This window comes from Marmota monax, unplaced genomic scaffold, assembly GCF_021218885.2.
Source record: "Marmota monax isolate L192 unplaced genomic scaffold, Marmota_monax_Labrador192_F-V1.1 WCK01_AAM20220418_F8-fsc00181, whole genome shotgun sequence".
Classification (NCBI taxonomy): Eukaryota; Metazoa; Chordata; class Mammalia; order Rodentia; family Sciuridae; genus Marmota; species Marmota monax.
The window spans coordinates 2191306-2216919 of record NW_026694276.1 but is presented as its reverse complement, the minus strand read 5'-3'; the positions used below and the strand labels follow the sequence as shown (position 1 = coordinate 2216919).

The 25614-nt window shown below is 35.8% G+C and overlaps 1 protein-coding gene across 4 annotated transcripts in view; it reads left to right on the top strand.

Annotated features, from left to right (window-relative positions):
- Nucleotides 1–25288, top strand: part of Gpsm2 (G protein signaling modulator 2) — a 50442-nt gene extending 25154 nt beyond the window's left edge. For 3 of the 4 annotated variants that reach the window (XM_046467143.2, XM_046467142.2, XM_046467144.2), the window contains 6 exons: nucleotides 521–650; nucleotides 10204–10274; nucleotides 13572–13748; nucleotides 16020–16167; nucleotides 17388–17605; nucleotides 24503–25288. In XM_046467143.2, the coding sequence (XP_046323099.1) occupies nucleotides 521–650; nucleotides 10204–10274; nucleotides 13572–13748; nucleotides 16020–16167; nucleotides 17388–17605; nucleotides 24503–24727 (969 nt within the window). In that variant the 3' untranslated portion in view covers nucleotides 24728–25288. Of the gene's footprint in view, nucleotides 1–520; nucleotides 651–10203; nucleotides 10275–13571; nucleotides 13749–16019; nucleotides 16168–17387; nucleotides 17610–24502 lie in introns of all 4 variants that reach the window. The other variant, XM_046467145.2, reaches the window with a different exon arrangement.
- Nucleotides 25289–25614: the final 326 nt, after the last annotated feature.

Genomic DNA, 25614 nt, shown 5'->3' with positions numbered 1-25614 from the left:
AAGTTAATATGGCATAAATAACCTACATTATTTAATGTAATCCTAAAGAATTAGAGCAGTCTAATATTTAGAGACATAAAGAATAAATAGACTATAGTTAATTGTCCTATTGTGATATTTTTTAAATTTGCTGTTTTTTTTCTACATTCTTTTAAAAAGCCAGGTGTGTTAGTACATGCCGGTAATTGCAGCAGCTTCGGAGGCAGAGGCAGGAGGATTGCAAGTTAAAAGCCAGTAATTCAGCAACTTAGCAAGGCCTTAAGCAACTTAGCAAGATCCTGTCTCAAAATAAAACATAAAAAGGGCTGGGGATGTGGCTCAATGGGTAAGCACCCCTGGTACCAAAAAACTCACAAAATGATTGAGATACCCATTGCATTCATTAATAGTCTCATAATTCTAATATAGCTATTTTCACTTCTTTATATTTTCTTCTAGTTTTAGGGTCACAACATTTTCAATTAGTCATCATTCTTTGTCTTTAAATAGTACTATAAAATATATGTGCTTGTGATTGTAGGTTGGAGATAAAAGTGGTGAACTAACAGCACGACTGAATCTCTCAGATCTTCAAATGGTTCTTGGTCTGAGTTATAGCACAAATAATTCCATAATGTCTGAAAATATTGAGATTGATAACAGTTTATATGGTAAGTAACAGGTCTTCCAAAACCCAGTTTCTTTATACTCAAAATTTACATTTAAATTACTTATCATACTTGTGTATTGTATCCAGAGAGAATATATAATCTAAGAAGTTCAACTTTATACCCCTTTTTTGTTTTACATAGTTCTGCTCATTTGTCAGTACAAAATATTTTATAGTTTTTATCATGAATTTAAAAATGTTAAAAGTATAGTTATTTTTGATGGTATATGCCTGTAATCCCAGCAGCTCGGTAGGTTGAGGCAGGATGATCATGAGTTCAAAGCCAGCCTCAGCAACTTAGTGAAACCCTGTCTCAGAATTTTAAAAAAATATAAATAAAAAGGACTGAGGATGTTGCAGAGTGGCTAAGTGCCCCTGGGTTCAATCCCTGGTACCAAAAATAAAAATAAATACATAAAATAGATTTAAATGTTGTATCTCTAGAGTCATTCAAAAAATAATATGAAGATACCGAAACTGAAATGTTCTATTTTATTGTTTTTATTTCAAATAGTTTTATATATCAGATTTTTGTTGGGTTCTTTTTCCCCCATTTCAATTAAAAGGTGAAAGCTCTTGGAATTTTTTAATTCAGGAAACTTAATAAACTTTGTTGTTGGGATGGGGGGTGGGGTGTTGGTAGCAGCAAAACTTGTTTCTAGGAGACTATCTTTCGGTGCTGATTTGGTCAGATATTTCTACGGGGAGAAATGTGCCAGAATATCTCTATTTCTGAAAGAAAAAAAAATTTTTTTAAAATAGTATGCTTTAAAATATTTGTTTTTATTAGTTATACATGATAGTAGAATGTATTTTGACATATTATACTATATGATACATACATATTATACATATTGTACATGTTATAAATATCGTATACGATGTAGAATTACATTGGTCATGTAATCAAATATGCACAAAGGATAGTAATGTCCGATTCATTCTACTCTTTCATATTCCCATTCCCCCCCACCCCTGCCTTCATTCCCCCTTGTCTAATCAGAAGTACTTCTTTTCTTCCCTAACCCACCCCCTTATTGTGAATTTGCATCTGCATATCAGAGAAAACATTTGGCCTTTGATTTTTTGAGATTGGCTTATTTCACTTAGTATCTATTCTCTAGTTCTGTCCATTTACTGGCAAATGCCATACTTTCTTCTTTATGACCGAGTAATATTCCATTGTGTATATATACCACATTTTCTTTATCTGTTAATCTGTTGAAGGGCACCTAGACTGGTTCCATAGTTTAGCTATTGTGAATTGAGCTTCTATAAACATTGGGGTGACCATGTCACTGTAGTATGCTGATTTTAAGTCCTTTGGGTATAAACAGAGGAGCGGGATAATTGGGTCAAATGGTGATTCCATTCCAAGTTTTCTGAGGAATATCTATACTGCTTTCTGTAGTGTTTGCACCAATTTGCAGTCCCACCAGCAATGTATGAATGTACCTTTTTCCCTACATCCTCACCAACATTTAAAGTTGCTTCTATTCTTAATAATTGTCATTTTGACTGGAGTGAGATAAAATCTCAGTGTAATTTTTTTTTTTTTGTGGTGCTGAGGGTTGAACCCAGGACCTTGTGCATGTGAGGCAAGCGCTCTACCAACTGAGCTATATTCCCAGCCCCTCAGTGTAGTTTTAATTAGCATTTTTCTAATTGCTAGAGATGTTGAACATTTTTCATATATTTTGTTGACCAATTGTATTTCTTCTTCTGTGAAGTGTATATGTGGTTCTGAGAATTGAACCCAGTGCCTCATACATGCTAGGCAAGCACTCTAACACTGAGCTACAACCCCACCCCAACCCCCTTTTTTAATGGTACTGGGGAATGAACTCAGGACCTCATATATGCTGGGTAAGCTCTCTATCACTGAGCCAATCCCCAAACCCAAAATCTACTTTTGATTACATAAATTAAAGGAGACAAGATGAGAATCACATTTTTAAATTTACCACATTTTTGTGACTGTGAAATAATTTTTAAAATATGGATTATAAGCTTGAAACATTTGCAATCTGAAAAAAAATCACTGACACAAATATCTAGCTTTTATCTTTCCAGTTTTTTTCTCTTAGTTCTACATAGAGAAAAGGATAAAAGGAAAAGAAATTAGTAGCTAGTCATCTGATTGGGACTTTCCAAAACCTTTGGTGAAAAATTCTGAAGTGTAAACAGTATAATAAATTAAAACTATGCTTTGTAATTGAATAATGTGCTAAAAGGTTTTCCTGTGTTTAACTTTCATTTAGGTTATGCTAGAAGAGCTCTTCTAAAATTATCACTTATTCTCATGGACTTATCTAGAGACCTATTCCTTTGTTTCCTTTTATAACAAAACTTGGAAAAGATCCCAGTGTTCCCTTTCTTTCTGGAACCCACTCCACTCAAACTCTGGCCTCATTCAAGGTTACCAGAAACCTCCATTTTACCAAATACATGCATCAGTTTTCAGATATCAGTTTACTTGATTCCTCAGCAGTTATTTCCTACAGCTGATCATTTCTACCTCAAAATAACTGTCTTTCTCTGGCCTCCATGATTATTTACTTTTCTGGTTTTCTTTACTCATTCTCTCCCTTCATCTTTTCATCTTTTAAATTTGTAATGTTCAAGGTTTCAATTTTTGGACCTTTTCTCCCTCTTTCCTCTTTTCTTTCCCTCCCTATTATTCATCTATCTATGCTTCTTTCTGCTTTTATCCTTGTTTTTTCTATTCTATGCTCTAGGTTGGTGCTTCCAAGAAAACTTTTTTTGATGACAGAGAAGTTCTATAACTGTGCTGTCCAATATAATAGCCACTAGCCACATATAGCACTTGAGCATTCAAACTGTGGTTCATGCAAGTGAGGAAATCAGTTTACCTTTCCCTTCCTTTTTGGTAATGGGGATTTAATCCACGGATGCTTTATAACTGAGCTACAGCTCTTTTTATTTTGAGAAAGGGTCTCACTAAGATGCTAAGAGCTTCCCTAAATTGCTGAAACGGGCCTTGAACTTGGAATCCCCCTGCCTTACTGAGATTACAGGCATGCGCCACTGCACCTGGCTAATTGCTTAATATTATTCATCTTGAATTAGTTAAAATGGAAAAATCCACAAGTAGATCATTAAACAGCATAACCTCTAGATGATCTCATTCACTTGTTTCTCTTCTATATAGTTTATATGCTGATTTCATTTTTTTTTAGAGAAAGAGAGAGAATGAATTTTAATATTTATTTTTTAGTTTTCGGCAGACACAACATCTTTGTTTGTATGTGGTGCTGAGGATCGAACCTGAGCCGCACGCATGCCAGGCGATCGTGCTACCGCTTGAGCCACATCCCCAGCCCCAGTGCGCTGATTTCAAATTCATGTTTTCAGCCATAATTTCTCTCTTGAGTTTGATACCCATATAATTATAACATTTCCACTTGAATGTTTATTTGGAATATAAAACTTAACATGTCCAAAATGTGTTCCCTCCACACACACTATCCTGTCTACTCCATCTGAGGCAATGGCACCACTATTCACTCCCATGTTCAGGACAAAAAAAGCATCCTTGTTCCCTAATTTCTACAGCCAACCTGTTAGAAACCCTGCCTTCAAGTGTATCTCTAATCAACCATGTGTACCGCAACAGTCTTAGTACATACTGCCAAAGTCTCCAGGAGAATTGTTTTTCTTACTTCCAGTTATAATCCCTCATGCCTAAATTTTCCAACACAATAGCTAAAATACTCCTTTAAAATGTAAATCACTGGAGCTGGGCATGGTGGCGCACGCCTGTAATCCAGTGGCTCAGGAGACTGAAACAGTTCAAAGCCAGCCTCAGCAAAAGCGAGTTGCTAAGCAACTTGTGAGACCCTGTCTCTAAAAAAAAAAAAAAAATACAAAATAGGTCTGGGGATGTGGCTTAGTGGTTGAGTGCCCCTGAGTTCAATCCCCTGTACCCTCCCCACTCCCCAAATGTAAATCATTTCACATACAGTGGCACAGGGCTATAATCCCAGCTATTCAGGAGGTGGAAGCAGGAGGATCACAAATTCAAGGCCAGCCTGGGCAACTTAGTGAGACCCTGTCTGTCTTGAAAAATAAAAAGGGCTGAGATGTAGCTCAGTAATACTGGGTTTAATCCCCAGTATCACACACACACATAGTAAATTATGTCATTTGTTCCTCTGTTCTAAACCCTCCAGTGACTTCCCATTACATCCAGAACCAAGTCCTCAGTCCTCACAGTGATTAAAAGGCCTTCTATAATACCCTTCTGTAGATGAATGGATAGGGAAACTGTGGGATATATATACATAGGAATATTACTCACCATTAAAAGAGAACAAAATCATGGCATTTGCAGGTAAATGGATGGAGTTGGAGAATATTATGCTAAGTGAAGTAAGCCAGTCCCAAAAAACCAAAGGCCAAATGTTTCCTTTAATATGAAGATGCTGACTCATAATGGGAGCTTCGGAGGAATGGAGGAACTTTAGATAGGGCAAAGGGAAGGGAGGGGGGAGGAAGGAGACATGGGGGCAGGAAAGATGGTGGAATGAGGTGGACATCATTACCCTAAGTACATGTATGAAGACATGAATGGTGTGAAAATATTTTGTGTACAACCAGAGACTTGAAAAATTGCATTCTGTATGTGTAATGTGAATTAAATTACATTCTGCTGTCATAGATAACAAATTAGAATAAATAAGTAATTAAAAATTAAAAGGCCCTCTGTAACCTGAACCAAGCCAACATCTTCACCTTCTTTTCCTACCACTTCCCTACTTGCTCAGTCAGGATTCTTGAGGATGGATTTTTAAAAATTTTGTTTTGTTTGGGGTTTGTCTCCTTTGTTTATTGTTGTATCCCCAGTACCACGGAAAGGAATCTGCAAGAAACCTTTCTTTATTTCTGGTGTTGGCTCTGAGTAGAAAAAGGAACCTTTCTAAGAATCTGAATTTATAAGCCTGCCTACATACTGGTTTGAAATTTGATTTACACACAATCTAAGAAACCCCATTCCATTAAAGTACTTTTGGGTTTGAAGTGCTTAGCAAAAGTAGGACCGAATATTTTCTGGAGGAATGCATCCTTGATCCTGGGCAATGACTGAAAACAGAAAAATTACCAGACACACACACAAAAAAATCAAGTCAACATAAGTAAGGGAAAAACAAACAAAACACCAGCAACAAATAAACCCTGCAAGATTAGGTCACCAAGATCTTTGGATAGTAGAATTATCAGATTCAGAAAATAAAATGACTGTGGTTAAATGTTTATAGAAATTCAGAAGGAGAGGCCGGCATACTGAATCTCCATGGTAGAGCAATTGCTTCGAATGCACTAGGCTCTAGGATCAATCCCCAGCATTGCCCAAAAAACAAAACAAAACCCAACAACAACAATAAAATAAATAAATAAATAAATAAATAAAAACAGGAGAATAATAAAAATCGTCACAGTTAATGTTTATTGGATGCTTTCTTTGTGCTAGGCACTGATTTCAGAGCTTTACATATTTTAACTCATCTGATCTTAATAATTCTAGGAGATAAGTTTCTGTTATCCTTAACAGATGATAGGAAATGGAAATGGAGGCAGGAGAGTTAAGTAAGTTTCCCAGGGTTGCCTGAGTAGTAAGTTATAGAGAAGAGAGTTTAACTTTGTCAGTCTAGTTTATCTGATATTTTTTTGTCTTTTTTTTCGGGGGTTGGGGAGCTTACCTGGAATTGAACTCAGGGGCACTAGGCTGCTGAGCCACATCCCCAGCCCTATTTTGTATTTTGTTTAGAGACAGGGTCTCACTGAATTGCTTAGAGCCTTGCCATTGCTGAGGCTGGCTTTGAATTTGCAATCCTCCTGCCTCAGCCTTCTGTGCCGTTGCTATTATAAGTGTGTGCCACTGCACCCAGCTGATATTTGTGTCTGATGTGATTTTTAACATACCTCTCTTAATAATTAGATAAAAATCAGGAGTCAAATACTAGTAATGAAATAAAAGATTTGACCAACAATCGATTTCACAATAGCTTCATCTAATGCTATTTTTCTAACTGTGTTTTTATGTAAAATCAATATCATGGATTGCAACTAGTATTAAAAATGCATGTGCATCAGGGGCTGGGGCTGTAGCTCAATGGCAAAGCACTTACCTCGCATGTGTGAGGCACTGGGTTCGATCCTCAGCACCACATAAAAATAAATAAAGATAGTGTGTGTCTATCTACAACTAAAAAATTTTTTTAAATGCATGTGCATCAGTAGCTAAATTGTGGAACCAACCCAGATGCCCTTCAGTAGATGAATGGATAGGGAAACTGTGGTATATATACACAATGGAACATTACTCAGCATTAAAAGAGAATAAAATCATGGCATTTGCAGGTAAATGGATGGAGTTGGAGAATATAATGCTAAGTGAAGTTAGTCAATCTCAAAAAACCAAAGGCCAAATGTTTTCTTTGATATGAGGATGCTGACTCATAATGGCGATGGGGGCCGGGGAGCATGGGAGGAATGGAAGAACTTTAGATAGGGCAAAAGGAAGGGAGGGGTCAAAGGGATAGGATTGGTGGTGGAACGAGTTAGACATCGTTACCGTAAGTACATGTATGAAGACATGAATGGTATGAAAATACTTTGTGTACAATCAGTGACCTGAAAAATTGTGCTCTACATGTGCACTGTGAATTGAATTGTATTCTGCAATCACGTATAACAAATTAGAATAAATAATTTTTTAAGAAATGCACTTGCGTGTGCGTGTGTGTGTATAAAACTGTTGTGTGAGGTTTTGTTATGCTTTGTACATGTGTGTTCAGGGGTATAACACGATATATTTCTTAATATGGATCACAATTAAAAAGTCCAAAACAGATTTAATGGAACATAGAATGCTGTACCTAGCAACTGGCCAATTCATGTTCTTTCTACCAAAATTTAACAATAAAGCTAACCCAATAAAACAAATAGCGCATTTCATAGAATCTATATTACATAAGTTTCATGCCCCAGATGTTATTAAGTTAGAAATTAATATCAAGTAAACAAAACATTGACTTGAAGACTTTAAACATACTTCTAAGGAATAGGTTGAAGAAAAATCTTGAAAATTAGAAAATAATTTGGGGTTGGGGTTGTGGCACAGTGGTAGAGTGCTTGCCTGGCATGCATGAGGCACTGGGTTCGATCTTCAGCACCACATAAAAACAAAATAATGTGTCCACCTAAAACTAAAAATACATAAATAAATATTTTTAAAAATTATAAAATAATTTAGGACTAAATCAGAATGAAAATACTCTATTTCAAGGCTGGGGATTGTGGCTTAGTGATAGAGCGCTCGTTAGCATGTGCGAGGCCCTGGGTTCGATCCTCAGCACCACATAAAAGTAAATAAATAAATAAAGGTATTTAAAAAAATTACAGTATATCATTAAAAAATGCTCTATTTCAAATTCTGTGGCCATGTGACTTATACTGGCACTTAGAACAAAATTTGTATTTTAAAAATCCAAAAGGAAAAAAATCAGAATAAACTGAAAATAAGTGGAAGACATATTAAAGATAAGAGCAGATTTTTTTTTTGGGGGGGGGGGTACCTGATTGAACCCAGAGGCACTTAACCATTGAGCCACATCCCCAGCTCTTTTTAAATTTTTTTTATTCTGAGATAGGGTCTCACTAAGTTTGTTAGGGCCTTGCTAAATTGCGGAAGCTAGCCTTTGAAGATCAGAATTTAATAAAATAAAGATTTAATAGAGAGGAGTTTTAAAAGGTAAAATTTGGTTCTTTAAAAATATTAATAAATCTTCCAAGCATGGTGGCACACTCTTGTAATTCCAGCAACTTGCGAGGCTCAGGCAGGAGGATCTCAAGTTCAAGACCACCCTGGGCAATTAGCAAAACACAGTCTCAAAATTTAAAAAGGGGCTGGGGGATGTAGCTCAGTGGTAGAGCGCCCTGCCCCTTGGTTCAATCCGTGGTACCACATCAACAACAATAGATTAACAGATCTACAGCAAGACAATTTTTATAGTAATATAAATGTAATATAGAAATATAGTAATATAAAGGAATATAAATATAGTATACATATATAGTAATTATTAGTATAGTAAACCTGAAAATGAAAATAAAAATAAAAGGATAGAAAAAGACTATGACCATGTTATAACCCAAAAGGAGGCTGGTATGGACTGTATTAATACTTGATAAAAAGAACTTCAAGACAAAAAAGATCATTTCATAGGAGTGATTCCCAATGATCAACAGGTTCTGTTCACTAGGAAGATAAAACCATTACATGAGTGTGCTTAGTGGCCAGCAGTACTAGTGCTGACGTAATGTACTGTAATGGAAACTCTTACACACTGTTGATGGGATGGAAATTGGTATACTCTGTAAATCAACCTGGCAGCATTCTGGTGAAGTTAAAGGTGTGTGTTCCAGCAATATCACTCCCAGTTACATACCTCTGATATCTAAACTGGAAGAAATTCTTGATTTTGTACACCAAAAGACATTACCAAAAGTTTATCTAGTATTGTTTATAACGACAAAAAAAAAAAAGGGAAGCAACCTAAATATCTGTAACCTGTAAAAAGGATAATTTCCTAGTCCTAAAATGATGATGAAAATTAATTAAGGGCTGGGGCTCAGTGGTAGAATGCTTTAAGCTACCATTGTGTGAGGCACTGAGTTCTATTCTCAGCACCACATATAAATTTTTAAAAATTGAATGAATCTCACAAAGAAAGAAAGTTGTAGAATATGTACAGTACGATGCCATTTATAAATGTTCAAAATAATGCAAATAATGCTGCATGGCCTAGAGATATATATAATGGAAATATATAAAATATATAAATATATAAGTATATTTATATATAAATATATAAAAGAAATTATGAAAGGAATCACACAAAGGGAGCTTAATATGTTGTTAATGTTTTATTTGTAAGCTGAGTATTAGATGTCAGTATTATACCTCTAAAAATACTACTTAATTTTAAAAAGATTGAGTAGATATGGAAATTCTCTGCATTTAATATTTACTAACTATTGAAAAAATATTTTGAGGACCTTAACCCATCATCTAATGAGCTATTAAAATGGAAAGGAATTACTTAGAAAGGAGTAACAGTATAGTACTGGGGATGTTATTTTGATTTTTTTTCCCCAAAATTGAAGCCCTAAAGCCTTTTCCTTATGTTTTTACTTAATTTAAACCACCCTGTAGTTTTTTTTTGTCTTGAGACTATGTGGATACTATAAAACCAGTTATTATAAAATGCCTTTTCTAAATTAAGAGGTAATTTTAGTAACCAGTGGTTAGTTTCTAACCAAAATGTAACTTCCTTACATCAAAGCATTTTAGAGGGAGTATATATTTTTATGTAGTTGGTGTGGAAAATAATTATTCTTTAAAAAAATGTATGTTTCCTCCTTTTGTAAGGATTTATGTATCAGACTTTAGAACTGAATGTGTAGTGAGGCTGAATTTGTACTCTTAAAAGATTCCTTGATTTATTTGAATTAAAAATTCTTTTACAAAGGTGCCCGCCCCAAGTTGGGACGCCGACACAGTATGGAAAATATGGAACTCATGAAGTTAACACCAGAAAAGGTTGGCCATTTTTATGTTTTAAATTTTATGTACTGTTATGAAATATTTTAGTAACTTTTAATTTAAACAAAATAATCTGCATACACCTCGTCCTTTGTGGCTCTCACTTAAAATTTTTCCTTAAAAAGAATGGGAAAAAGTGCAATACAAAATTAATATGTACAGCATGTTGTCACTTGTATAAGATAAATGCATATCCTTTGTGGATTCATAAAGCATTTCTGGAAAAGCATATCAGAAACTTGGCAACAATTATGACTTCTGGGAAGAGGACTGGGTGTCACAGTTAGGCTGGAGATACTTTATATACCAGTTTGAACTGTTTGAATATTTTACCATGTAAATGTATTACTTTTTTTTTAATTAAAAGATCAGAAAGATCAATAAATAATCAGGAAGCTTTTTTTTTTTCTTTTCAACTACATGACCAGCAACTATAATCAAGAGGAAAGTGGTTTTTCTAGCTGCATTTTTTTTTTTAACTGACAAAGTACTTTTTATTCAAGATGCATCCTCCTTAGGCTTTTTTTTTTGGGGGGGGGTGCGTTACACAAGGAACTTCATAATTGGAAAAAGGTTATTGGAAAACAAATCAAGGTAGTTTCTTCTACCTCCATTTAACTTAGTTTTACATTGTTACAATAGGCTCTCATTCCCTCATGGTGTATTTTTAGAAATAAGTTTTTTATAAGATAGGTTCATTATAGCAACTTTAGAAAATTCCAGCAAGAAAATTGAAATAATCAGTAATCTCAACTCATAGTAACTAACTATAATATGTTGGTATCTTTTCATTTGGCATTTTCATTTGAATGTTATCACATTTTAGGTGCTATTTTATAATATATAGTCATGTGTTAAGAGCATTTTTCTATGTCATTATTCTTTTGCCCTATCATTATAATAACTAGCATATGATGTTTTAATATTAACTCTTTTTGTATGAATAGCCTTCAAAAATCCAACATCTAATTGTCTTGGTCTCATATCCAAGAGTTCTTATTCCCATCAGTTACACAGTTGTTTAAAAACTCTGGTAACTTCTGAAGGACCTTGAGATTCCTCCCAAATATCTAGCTCTTACCTTCTGAGTAGTTTTCAAATATAAATCTATTAAATCCACACTTTTTTTTTAAAGTTAGGACAGTTTTAGTCTGCTTTCTTCTAGTTAGAAACCTTCTAATAGGTAGCAGATTAATTTGTTATCTTACGCCTACCTGTGTAGTGGTATAACTAGAATTCTTCTAAATTCTATAAGAAGTTTACTGGAGTCAATCTGGTAATTCTCCAAAAGCCAGGTTTTATCTCCATTTAAAAATATTTTAGTGGAGTTGATTCCTTTTTCCTCATAATAAATTTGCCAGAGTTCATTATTTTATTACTCTCAACAAAGAAGCACATGTAAGGAAAACAGAGAACTCTGGGTTCAAAGTTGCAGCTTGGGCGAGAGTGCAGTGAGAGGGGACTTTTGAGACTTGGATGTCTGAAAAGTTGTGAAATTGTCTTTTCCTGGTAATTTTGCTGACTATAGAATTCTTGGTTAAGGGGTGGTCAGACTGAATACTTAGCATGCATAAAGAAGTAGGTTCAGTCCTCAGCATACATGCAGGAAAAAAACTGGGGTTGGAAATAACTTGCCTTCACAATTAAAAAAAAATTTAAGTTGTTGATGAACCTTTATTTTATTTATTTGTATGTGGAGCTGAGAATCGAACTCAGTGCCTCATGCATGCTAGGCAAATGCTCTACCACTGAGCCACAACCCCAGCCCCAGCCTTCATGATTTTTAAGATGTTAACTCCACTTTGGATTCTTACATTCAATGTTATGAGACTGAAAGTCCAAATAACTACATAAGAAACATTTTTCCAATTTCAACTTGAGTTTTAAGTACAGTTTTATGTTCTCACACCATTCAGTAGGCTATGAAATTGATTCTACAAGATAAGGGGAAATTACCCTTAGTAGTCTATATGTGAAAAGGAATAGATGGCTTGGCTCCTTACCAGCTATGTGTCTCATTCCTGTATATGAGCCTCAGAGTAGGGGTTATTTTAATTCGTACCTCATAGGAGACTTTTCTGAGTAGAATGAAATGTTGTAATTGCCGGGTTTCTCTTCTTGCAACTAAAAGGCTCAAGGGTCACTCCAGTTGAACTGGGCTAACTGGGCTGTGCAAAATAACCACACAAGAGACACAAATACCTTTTTCTTTGGGGTTGCTGTGACGGCTACTTGACCTTAAGGGTCTTCAGAAAGGGGGGGGGGAGAGAGAACGTGATGAGGAAAAGCTATTCAAATGAGGCAAGGGGTCAGGTTTCAGGGGGCTGAGTCTATCTTCACGTTGTCCACTGTCAGCAGGTTGACTGACATCTGGGTAGGCCACACCCAAAGGCACAGTAAGAGAAGGGGACACACACAAGGCACTTCCATGGAAGATTCTATCCTAAACAGGGCAAGGGGTTATATTACAAAGGAACAGGTAAGCGTAGCTCCACCCATGGGGCTGTAACTAGACACACCCATGCACAGGACACCGCCCCTCGAACCCAAGAAGGGAGGGGAAAGCTCTGTCACATTTCTGTGACTGAGCGCTTCAGCACCCAGCTGGGGAGTGTGACTCAGTCACATGCAAGGTTGGTCTCCCATAGTATATCTCGATTGGGGTAGGAGTTTTATTGTATACTTGAAATTTGTACATTTTACCAACACATGAATTTCTTCTATGAAAAATGTGCTATGTGAAAATTGTCAATTGTTATATAAGCACAGACCTTTAAAATTATTTGCACTTAAGATGGAATGTTAAAGCTGCAAATGTCCTAGGGCTATTGTAAGTACTATATATTCTTCCTTCATACTGAATAAATTTGTTATTTTGAGTCTGTTAGAGATTGTCATGTGTATTTAAACCAGATCTAGATCTATATAAATTGGTTTTGCCTAGTGGAAATTTAGCATGTGTTAGTGAAAACAGTTTTTTATCATCAGAAAAATTGCCAGTACCATGGACGTACTAAAGGTTAATATTTATGGTAAAAAATTACACATGCACCCAGAATTTCCAGTTATAACAGATTTTTATGTAGCTCATATCCATACTACTTTGTATCTTTCTCCTAATACATTTGATATAAGCTCTTTAAAATACTGAAATACACTGAAAAGGGGGACTTACTAAGAGATCTGAAATTCTCCTCCCATCCCAATTGTCAGTGCATTAACATGTCAGGTTAATGATAAAAGAAACCAGAGTTGGGTTTTTTCATGTCTTGCTTTCCATCTGTAATTTTATAGGTACAGAACTGGAACAGTGAAATTCTTGCTAAACAAAAACCTCTCATTGCCAAACCTTCTGCAAAGCTACTCTTTGTCAACAGACTGAAAGGGAAAAAATTCAAAACCAATTCCTCTGCTAAAGTTCTCCAAGATGCCAGTAATTCTATTGACCACCGAAATCCGAATTCTCAGAGGGTATGTTTTTGAGTATTGTGTTTTGAGTAGCAACTTACTTTAGTTTTCTTATATTCATCCTGAATTTTTGGTCAGATAGATGGCATAAAATATCTTTGTTATTTAGAAAACTTGTCCATGTTTTCCTATCTTTTCTATTTTTTTCACAGCCAGAACAGGAATTACTCCATTCATAAATAATTGCTCCATTGTTTTGGATAGTAATTATCACTTTGTGTTTCAGGTACTACTGTTTGCATAAATATTTTGTTTTGCAGTGCTGGGGATTGAATGCAGGGCCTGTTCAAGGACTTTTATTTTGAGGTACTGAGATGTTTGAACTCAGGAGTGCTTTATCACTGAGCTACATCCCCAGCCCTTTTTATTTTGAGAAAGGATCTCACTAAGTTGCTAAGGCTGGCCTTGAATTTAGAATCCTCCTCCATCAATCTCCCAAGTAGCTGGGATTACAGGCATATTTTAGAATGAAAAGTATATGCTAGCTCCTCTTATTTCACATAAAATGGAGTCCAGTCCTGTTAGTACTACATACAAGGCCCCTATTTTGACTTCTTTCCTCCTCTTCCCCCACCTCTTGTTGTTCACTGACTACTACAAATCTTCAGAAATGCATATTAATCAGTATAAACCGTCTCTAAACTGAAAAAGCATATTCAGTCTTATGGACTCAACACAAATACAAGCTGTGTAATTTTCTCTAAGAATAAATCACTTCCTCCTTAGGCCTATTACATTTTATATAAATATGCCTCTATTATATTACTTACATTATGGAAAAAATTTAACATTGTATTCATTTCAATTGAAGCCTTCTAAGTAAAAATATTGAGAGTCCCTTCTTCCCCATAAATATTTAATTATTACAAGTTTGTTTTTTGAGGATCTTCAAATATTTAATAAAAAGACCTTGGAGGGACTTGAGATATAGCTCAATGGCAGAACACTTACTTTGCATACACAATGCCCTGGTTCTATTCTCAATACTACCATCAAAAAAAGAAAAGCTGGGCACAGTGGCACATGCCTGTAATCCCAGTGGCTAGGGAGGCTGAGACAGAAGGATTGAGAGTTCAAAGCCAGCCCCAGCAACTTAGCAAGGCCCAAAGCAACTCAAGAGACTTTGACTCTAAATAAAATACAAGAAAGGGCTGGGGATGTGGCTCAGTAGTAAAGCACCCCTGGGTTCAACCTTGGTACCAAAAAACCCCAAAACTTGTAAATACTATGATAGAAAAATATACTTGCTTTCTCACTTAACTAATCTTGAATTCTGTTTTTGTAGAATCTTAGAACTGAAATTTGAGTCTGAGGTATACATCCGCATCACACATACAGCCATGTGCCACATATGCAACGTCTCTACTTATATAACAGTATATACCACATGGCTTAGCTGTGTAGTAGGTTATACCTCCTAGGTTTGTTTTGAGTATATTGATGTTTAACAATGTGTTTCTCAGAATGCATCTCCATCGTTAAGTGATGCATGGCTATTTACATAACTCATTCATATCTGTAGCAGGTACATTTCTTTGGTCTTAGAAATATAGAAATTAAAGGCTGGGCTCAGTGGCACATGCCTGTAATCCCAACAATTTGGATGCATTAGGATTGCAAGTTTGAGGCCAGCCTCAGCAAATTAACAAAACCCTGTCTTAAGATAAAAAGATGTAGCTGGGGATGTAGCTCAGTGGTAAAGCACCCCTTGGTTCCATTTCTAGTACCACACACACAAAAAAAAGAAATACAGGAATTAAAATTTTTTTGTTAGGGCTGGGGTTGTGGCTCAGAGGTAGAGTGCTTGCCCAGCACATGTGAAGCACTGGCTTGGATCCTCAATATTGCATAAAAATAAATAAATAAAGGTATATTGTGTCGGGCTGGGGATGTGGCTCAAGCCGTAGCATGCTCTCCTGGCATGCATGCGGCCCGGGTTCGATCCTCAGCACCACATACAAAGATGTTGTGTCCGCCGAAAACTAAAAAATAAAATATTAAAATTCTCTCTCTCTCTCCCCCTCTCTCTCTTAAAAAAAAAAAAAAGGTATATTGTGTTCATCTACAACTAAAAAAAAAAGAATTTTAAAAAAATTGAAAAAAAAATTTGTTAGTTGGATTGAAATAAGTTTTTATCACCAAAATTGGTTCTTTAATTCTTTTTGAAAATTTATTTTTAATCTTAATCTATACCTTTTGCATTTGAGTGCATCGTATTGTTGATTAATGACCTGAGGAAAATGGGAAATATTTTATATATTTTCTTCATTTTAGAAAATCAGCGCAGATACTGTTGGAGATGAAGGATTCTTTGACCTGTTAAGCCGATTTCAAAGCAACAGGATGGATGACCAGAGGTGCTGCTTACAAGAAAAGAACCGCCATGCAGCTTCTTCCACTCCCCCGAAAGGGACGCTAAAATGTAAGTCATCTGTACTGCTGTTCTGATTTTAATATTCTTGATATTCTGGTGCTTTATTTCTAAGAATTCAGTGCTCATCATAGGAGATAAAATAAATGAAACTGAATTCAGGTATGCTTGAAATGCTGGCATTTGTACAGTTCAAAACAAGGTTCTTTGAGTTCTCTTAAGTAGATCTGTGTTTTTAGTCCAGCGCTTTCCACTGTATCATTCTTACTCCCTAGTTTCTTTGGGGCTGGGGTTCAGTTCAATGGTGGTGCTTGCCTGGCATAGCCCTGGGTTTGAACCAACAAAAAAATGAGGGGAAAATGATAGTTGTACATAACTTATGATTGTATATAATTTGTAAATACTTCATATCTGGAATAAAAAATGAAAAGCCTGGACTGGGGTTGTAGCTCAGTGGTAGTACACTTGTCTCGCACGTATGAGGCACTGGGTTCCATCCATAGCACCACAGGAAAATAAATAAATAAAGACATTGTGTCTATCTACAACTAAAAGCTTACACAGAGTGAGGAGTCACCTATGGCTAAGGCCTGCCTAAGTCTTAGGCCTACAATAGGTTACTTAAAATTTCTTATTTTAGTTTACTAAAATATGACTTGTGCAGATCAAGACTTTCCAGCAGCACTTAGTTCACTAAAATTCCCATCCCAGGGATGGAAGGAAAAAAACTATCTCATTCCACCTAGTCTGAGAAATTATTGTAAGAAAAGCAGTTTATTCACCTTCTCAAGTCTACTCATACCTTATAAATTTGGAAAATATAGACAAATCTGAATAACCTCCAGGTGGATCATCTGAGGTACTATGGGGTTGTGCTTCCCTCCCTGCCAATGAAAGCTACCACCATCTTGTCAAAGCCTGCCAGACACAGCACTGAAAGGAGGAGGTCAGGACAGGTGTTAGGAAGGCAGAGAACTGTGTGATAAATATGTTTATGTATGAGTGTACCTTTTTCTGGAGGGAAAGGGAGGGGGCGGGGGATTATCAAGGATAGTGGAATGTGATGGATATCATTATCCAAAGTTCATGAATGAAGACACGAATTGGTGTCAACATACTTTATATACAACCAGAGATATAAAAAATAGTGCTGTATACATGTAATAAGAATTGTAATGTATTCCGCTGTCACTTATTTTTTTTAAAAAATCAATATAAATATGTTTAAACATTTTTGTAATTATTTTTGGAATTTTTTTCCCTATTCATAGCGCCATATGTTTCCGTGGTGTCCCCCAACACCGATGAGTTTTTAGATCTTCTTGCCAGCTCACAGAGCCGCCGTCTGGATGACCAGAGGGCCAGTTTCAGCAATTTGCCAGGACTTCGTCTGACAAAAAACAACAATCAGTCAGTACTTGACCGACTAATGACTAATGACAACAAAGAGCCTGATGAAGACTTCTTTGATATCCTTGTAAAATGTCAAGTAGGTCTGCATAGTCTTTTTTTTTTTTTTTTTTTTTTTTTAGATGGGGGCAGGTACTGAAGATTGAACTCAGGGGCACTCAACTGCTGAGCCAACATCCTCAGCCCTTTTTTGTATTTTATTTAGAGACAGGGTCTCACTGAATTGCTTAGTGCCTTGCCATTGCTGGGGCTGGCTTTGAACTCATGATCCTCCCACCTCAGCCTCCCTAGCCACTGGGATTACAAGCATGCACCACCACACCCGTCCTGCATAGTCTTTGAATTCTGTATATAGCTCAGGTTCTCATGTTACAGTGTATACTACATGTTATAGTGGTATACTACTATAGTTTTTATTCAGGAAGGGTTCATTTTGTATTCTAAAGTTATTATCTACTTACTCATGATTATGTTCTAGACATTGAATATGTGTACTTTACCCCGCATTAGTGAGAGAAACAGTAAACAAATACACATATTCAAACATTTATGAAAATTATGTGGTCAAGCAGTGATACTTGGTATGAAAAAAGTTGAAAAGGATGAAGGAGTTGGAGGACCCTCTACTTTACAGTGGTTAGAGAACTTTCTGGATTTTTATTTGAACAGAGACTTGAATAAAGTGTGGCAAACAGCAAGTCCCCTATAGGATATAATAGCTGAGCCAGTTCAAGGAAGGGCACTGTGGCTAGTGTGGAAAAAGAGAAATGGAGAGTGGTATGAAATGTAGCCGGACAAGTAATTAAGGCCTTGTTCAAGTGGGTTCTTGTAGGCTGAGATGAAGTTTGTGTTCTAAATCTGTGAGGAACATAATAGAGTTCTGAAAAATCATGTTGGATACTGAGATGTAAATGTAAAGTAGCAAGTATATTAGTACAAAAACCAGCTGCAAAGCTAGCATGGTAAAATAGGCAAAAGAGATTGGTAATCTAGACTAGGGTGACAGTAGTAATGATAAGTAGAATAGAGATATTCTGGCTGATTGGCAAAACCTGTTAATAAATTGGATAAAGGTATGAGAGAAACTTAAGATGACTTCTTTTTGCTTTGAAATACAACTGGGTGAATGAATGATGGTGGTGAAGACTGGAGAAGCAGGTTTGGAGAGAAAAATCCTGAGTTTTATTTTAGATATGTTAAACTGGAAGGAATCAACATATAGCTGGAACTAAAGCCCTGAGAAATGATTATACATACACAAAAGGTAAGGTGGAAACCAAGTGAAGAAAGTATCTTAAAGAACGTTCAAAATGTTGCCAAGATGCCAAATAAGATAATTAAAGATTTGGCAATGTGAAGCTCATTACCAATTTCAAAAGATTGTTACAAAGGGGAGAGAGTAAGTATAGAAAACTTTCAAGAGGTTTTAATTATAAAGAGAAGCAACAAAACCGATCATTAGCTTAAGGGAGACACAGGGTAAAGATACATTTTTCTTTGGATGATAATACATCATGTCTACAGATGGAAATGGTAAAGTAGGGAGGACAGCCACTATCACAGCAGGAAGGTAACATAGTTTTTGCGTAGGAAAAACTATGAGATGGAAAGCAGAATATTTGTGTACAGCTGGAGATGAGAAAAGTAGAAATTCTCTGACTTCTCTAGTTGCTTTTATTTTCTTGGTAAAAAGTAGGGCCATTAGGGCTGGGGTTGTGGCTCAGCAGTAGAGCGTTCATCTAGCATGTGTGAGGCCCTGGGTTCAATCCTTAGCACCACATACAGATAAATAAAAGTATTGTGTCCACCTACAACTAAATTAATTAATTAATTAATTAATTATTTTTTTAAAGTAGGGTTTGGGGCATCACAAATATGAAGAGAAAAAGTGGAAAATAGCTGACTTCGTGAAACTAACTTGACTAGGTTAAAGTAATAAGATTACTGAGCTGAGGCCCCACATGAGGGTCACCGGAAGTAGGACCATTCAGTGCAGTTGTACTTAATCAAGGTTGGTATTTTGCCAGAGAAAGGTAGTTGAAGATATATTCCAGGGAGTTATTTTAATAGTGGACTTTGAAGTCTAGGCAGTAGGAAAGAAAGTAAGGAAATAAGGAAATGAAAGATACCTAATAACAAAGCATTAAAATATATGAAGTAAAAAATTGATAGAATTTAAGAGAAAATGAACTCTTGTACAATAACAATTGCAGACTTAAATACTCCATTATCAATAATAGATGTGACAGTCAGCAGATGAGTGGGGAAATAGAGAACTTGAACAACCAGTAAACCAACTAGACTTAGCAGACATGTTACTACTCTGCCCAACAGTAAGAGCATGCACATTCTTCTCAAGTGCACATGGGATATTTTCTAGGATAGACCATTCTGAGTCTCAGCATATGTAAGATTTTGACCACAGAAGATGAATTTAGAAGCAATTACAGTAAGAAATTTACAAATTTGTGGAAATTAATGTTATTAACCAAAGAAATCAAAGGGAAACTGGAAAATACTTAGAGACAATTGCAAACATAATACCCTAGTTAAGGCATGAAGCAAAGGAGGCACCAAAGGGAAAAATATACAACTGTAAATGTTTACATTAGAAAGAGAAAATCTCAAATCAACAATCTAACTTTTTTTCTAGTTCCTTAAGTTATAAAGATTAGACAGAGGTAGAAAACAGAAAACCAATAGAAAATCAACAAAACTAAAAGTCATTCTTTGAAAAGATGAACAAAATTGGCAAACCCTTACCTAGTCTAATAAAAGGGAAAATTAAATTTCATTCATGTATAATTGTTAAAGTGAACCCAATTATTATATACAACTATAATGCATCAATTAAAAAAAACTTACTAAATCAAAATGAAAGTGGGATATTATTACTGATTCTACAGATACAAAAAGAAATAAGAGAAAATTATGAATGACTATTAACAAACTGTGTAATAGAGATGAAATGGACAGATTACTAGACAAAACCTACTAGGAACAAATCATGAAGAAATGGAAAATAGACCCATAACTAGTAAGGAGGTTGTACTAGTAATCAAAAACCTCCTGGCAAAGAAAAGCCCTAGACTTGACAGTGTTACTGGTAAATTCTACCAAACATGTAAATTTCTCAAAAAAAAAAAAAAAAAAGATCTTCTGAATTGATGCAAAGAAACCACCTGGCAGAATTCAGGATTCTCATGATAAAAACACTTAAGAAATTAAAAACAGTATGAGGGGCTAGGGATATAGCTCAGTTAGTAGAGTGCTTGCCTCACATGTACAAGGCCTGGAGTTCAATCCCTAGCACCACCCACACACACCCACACCCCCCACACACACACAAACACAAACAGTATTAAACCACTACAACATAAAGCCATATGAGAAACCCACAGCTAACATCACGCCCAATGGTAAAATAATAAAGCATTCTAAGATCAGGAACAAGAAAAAAATGCACACTTTTGCTGCTTCTATTCAACACAGTACTAGATTTTGTAGCCAGAGTAATTAGACAAGAAATAAGGCATTCAGATTTGATGAAGAAGTAAAATTATCTTTGTTCACAAGTGATATGATCTTATATGTAGAAAATCCTTGTCGGGCTGGGGTTGTAGTACAGTGGTTGAGCACTTGCCTAGCATGTGTGAGGCACTGGGTTCAATCCTCAGTACCACATAGAAATCAATGTCCATCAACAACTAAAAAAAAAAATTAAAAAAAGAAAACTCTGTCAGAGTGATGGGGCACTCCTGTAATCCCAGCAATTTAGGAGGCAGAAGCAGGAGGAAGGATCTCAAATTCAAGGCCAGCCTCAGTAACTTAGCAAGGCCCTATAAAAATAAGGGCGGGGGGGGGGGGGCTGGGCTGGGGATTTGGCTCAGTGGCTAAGCACCCCTGGGTTCAATCCTCAATGCCAAAATAAATAAATATCTTAAATATTTTACACACACACACACAATTAGAACTAAGCAATGTATGAGGCTGGGGCTGTAGCTCAGTGGTAAAGCATCTGTTTTGCATGTGTGAGGCACTGGGTTCGATCCTCAGCACCACATAGAAATAAATAAAGATACTGTGTGTTCATCTACAACTAAAAAAAAATTTTAAAAAAAGAACTAAGCAATGTAGCAGGATACAAAATCAACACAAATATCAGTTGCATTTCTATATTGACAGTGAATTAGAAAGGGAAATTATAAAAATAATTCCATTTAAAATACTAAGAAATTAATCAAGGAGGCAAACTACTTGTGCAGTGAAAACTACAAAATATTGCTGAAAAAGATAATGGGAACACATTCCATGATCACGGATTGAAGACTTATTATTAAAATTCCCCTACTAATCTGCAGGCTAAAGATTCAGTGCATTCCCTGTAAAAATCCCAATAGCTTTAATTTGCAGAAATAGAAAAATCTGTCTTAAAATTAATACAAAATCTCAAAGCCCCAAATATCCAAAACAAGAGGAACAAGGTTGCTGGACTTAAATTTCCTGATTTCAGAAGTTCTTGCTAAGCCACAGTGACCCAAACAGTAATGTACTAGCATAAAGTTAGACATAAAGACTAGAATAAAATGGAAAGCCCCAAAATAAACCCTTGCATATCTATCTATCTATCTATATATATATATATATATATATTTTTTTTTTTTTTTCTTCCTCAAATGATTTTTAGCAAGGGTGCTGATTTCTTCCTTTTATACTGCTACATAGGTACTGCAGACTGGGTATTAGTAATAAGAAATTTATTTGCTTCACAGTTCTGGAGCTTGGCTCTGGCATGGCAAAGGTAAGGGTCTTTGTGCTGTGTCATCCCATGGTGGAAGGGTAAAAGAGTACAAGAACAAAAAAGCAAGAGGCTTTTGGAGAGGTGAGGGTTGGGAGGGCAGTAGGGATCGAACTCAGGTTCTTGCACAGTTTAGGCAAGTAGTCTACCACTGGGCTATACTCTATCCCTGAACTCACTTTTATAGTAAGCCCACCCTCAAGGTAATTAACCCACTCCCAAAATAATGCCATTCAGTCAGAGCCCTGTGGACTAATCACCTCTTATTAGCCCTACCTCCCAAAACTGTAGTATTGGAGATTAAGTTTCCAAAAGATGAACTTTGGGGGACACATTCAAACCATAGCATGTGCCAAGGACATTCTACGGGGTAAAGAACAACCTTATAAAAATGGTCCTGAGAAAACCGGATGGTCATGCACAAAAGAATGAAATTGAACCCTTACCTAACACCATATGCACAAATTAACTCAAAATGGATCAAAGACATAAGCATCAGAACTGAAATTATAAAACTCTTAGCAGAAAGAAGAAAGCTTCATGACATTGGATTAGGCAATGATTTCTTGGTTATGATACCAAAGGCACAGGAAACAACAACAAAAAAGACAAGTTTGATGTCATCAAAACTAAAAACCTCTGCATCAAGACACCAACACCAGTAAAATGGCAACCCACAGAAAACATTTAAAATCACATTATCTGACAAAGGATTTAATACTGAGAATATACAGAGTCCTAAAACTCAACAAAGAATCAACCTGACTTAAAAATGGGCAAAGAACCTAGATAGGCATTTTCTCCAAAGATAGCAAGGACCTGGCAGGCCTGTGGGAGCATCAGATAAGGAAGAGGTAAAGGACACACTGAAGTACAGGACTGTTGGATTAATTGGAGGCCGCTGTAATTATCAAGAATATGACAGGAGAAATGAAGAAGAGTGGTCCAGGTGTAATGTGGAGTGTGAAAGCAGAGCCTGCTGGGAGGCAGATAAACAACTGCACCCTCATAGAGTTAAGAGGTTAAATGTTAAGGCATGTAAATGCTTAGCACAGTGCCCAGCGATGTAGTGGGTACTCAGTTACCAGCCATCAACATTTTTTTTTTTAGGGGGTGGGTACTGGGGACTGAACCCAGGGCCATTTTACCACTGAGCTGCATTCCCAACCCTTTCTGAGACAGTCTCACCAAGTTCCTTAGGCTGAGCTCAAACTTGTGATCCTTTTGCTTCAGCCTCCCAAGTTGCTGGAAATTATAGGTGTGTGCCACTGTGCCCTGTCAGTCTACTCTTATTGAGTTATAATACCAGAAATTGCACTGTAGACTTAAAAAAAATATTTGTTTTAGTTATAGGTGGACACAATATTTTTATGTGATGCTGAGAATTGAACTCCCAGTGCCTCACATGCTAGACGAGGGCACTATCTCTGAGCCGCAACCCCAGCCCCTGCATTGTAGACTTTTAAATTCTTTATTTGATCAATACTATTTCTAATATATTTCTGATATAAGTTATAATTGTAAGAGTAAAATTTGAAGGAAAAAATCAGTCTGGCCTATTTCTTTAACAGATTTTACTGCCTAAGACAAAGGCAGACAAACTTTAAAGGACCAGAGACAATATTTTAGGCTTTATAGACTACTTGGTCTCTGTTGCAGCTGCCCAACTCTGCCATTACAGCAGAATAGCCAGATAGTAAGTACATAAACAAATTTTTGTGATAAAGTGAAGCTTTCAAAAGCACACATATTTGCTGGCCTAAGGATTTTTAAAGGTACTGCTTCAGGGCTTTTGTATGCAACATTTAATTTCTAAAGCTCTGCTTTGTTGTATTGTTGATGCAAACTGTGGTTAAGATTATAATCTTGAACCATCAGACACGGATGACCTTGCATTTTCAATTAATACTAGATTATTTCTTGTGACCAATTATAATTAAAATACTATGACTTAATATACTTACTAAACCCATGAAACTGTGGCTACAGTTTTACGTGATACTATATTCTGATTCTGTAAGTCATTTTAAAGGAAAAAACTGTTAGGTTTCAGGTGTTAATGTCTGAAAAGAAGCAAAGTAAATTTTTACAGCTCCACTTCTTATTATGACTAATGGACATAGCTTGGTGTTTTCCTTCCCTGAAGTATTTGTTTTAATCTTTCTTTTAAATTTTTAGGGGTCCAGATTAGATGATCAAAGATGTGCTCCACCACCTACTGCCACAAAGGGTCCAACGGTACCAGATGAAGATTTTTTTAGCCTTATTTTACGGTCTCAGGCGAAAAGAATGGATGAACAGAGAGTTCTTTTACAAAGAGATCAAAACAGAGACACTGAATTTGGACTAAAGAACCTTTTGCAAAGCAATGCTTTGTTGGAACTTAAAAATTCAGGAAAATAATCAGCAAACTAATTGCTACAGATTTTTCTTTTTAAAGAAAAGACTTGTTTCCTTTCAGAACACTGCAGGAAAATCCAATCTTTTTTTTTTTCCCTAAAGAGGATATATAGCACTGTAACATAGCTTGAAATGTTTTTAGAATGATGTACATATTTAATTCAGTAGTACAGTAGTAAGGAATGAATGTTGCTCTGGACACTCACTTGTGGGAGGGTGGAGATGTCCCAGAAGGTGCTTCATCCACTTCTGTGATTATTGCTTGGGATTCTGTTCTTTGGCAACTTATTAGATTCCTTTATTGGTATTTGTAAAATAGGAATTTAAATGACTCCTACAGTAGAATTTAATCCTCTTGCTGAGGTAATTTTTTAAGCTCTTTTTTATATATTTAACCATGGATATAATAGGAAATTATGTTGTTTAGTGAAAACAAAGTACTTGACCAATGTAAAAATGTTATGGACTTATTAAAAAAAAAACTTAAGAAAACCTATTTTCAAAATATTTTTAGGCCAAAACCAATTAAAGGAAACTCTTAATAAATAAACTTCTTTTAGCATGTTTTGGAGTACTTGTCTCTTGTGTTACATAACACTGCTATAAAAAACTAGTAGGAAAACATATAAAGAAAAACACAAAACATGTTATATCAAGAACCCAAGCTACATAAATAGAAAAGAAAAAAAAGACAACAACTATGAAAATCAGTATAGAGGACCCTCAAAAGACTAGGCATGGAACTACCATATGACCCAGCTGTATCACTCCTCAGTATTTATCCTAAAGAATTAAAGTCATCTTACTATAGTAATACATACATGCATACCCATATTACAGCAGCACAATTCACAAACTAGGGAACCAGCCTAGGTGCCTATCAACAGATG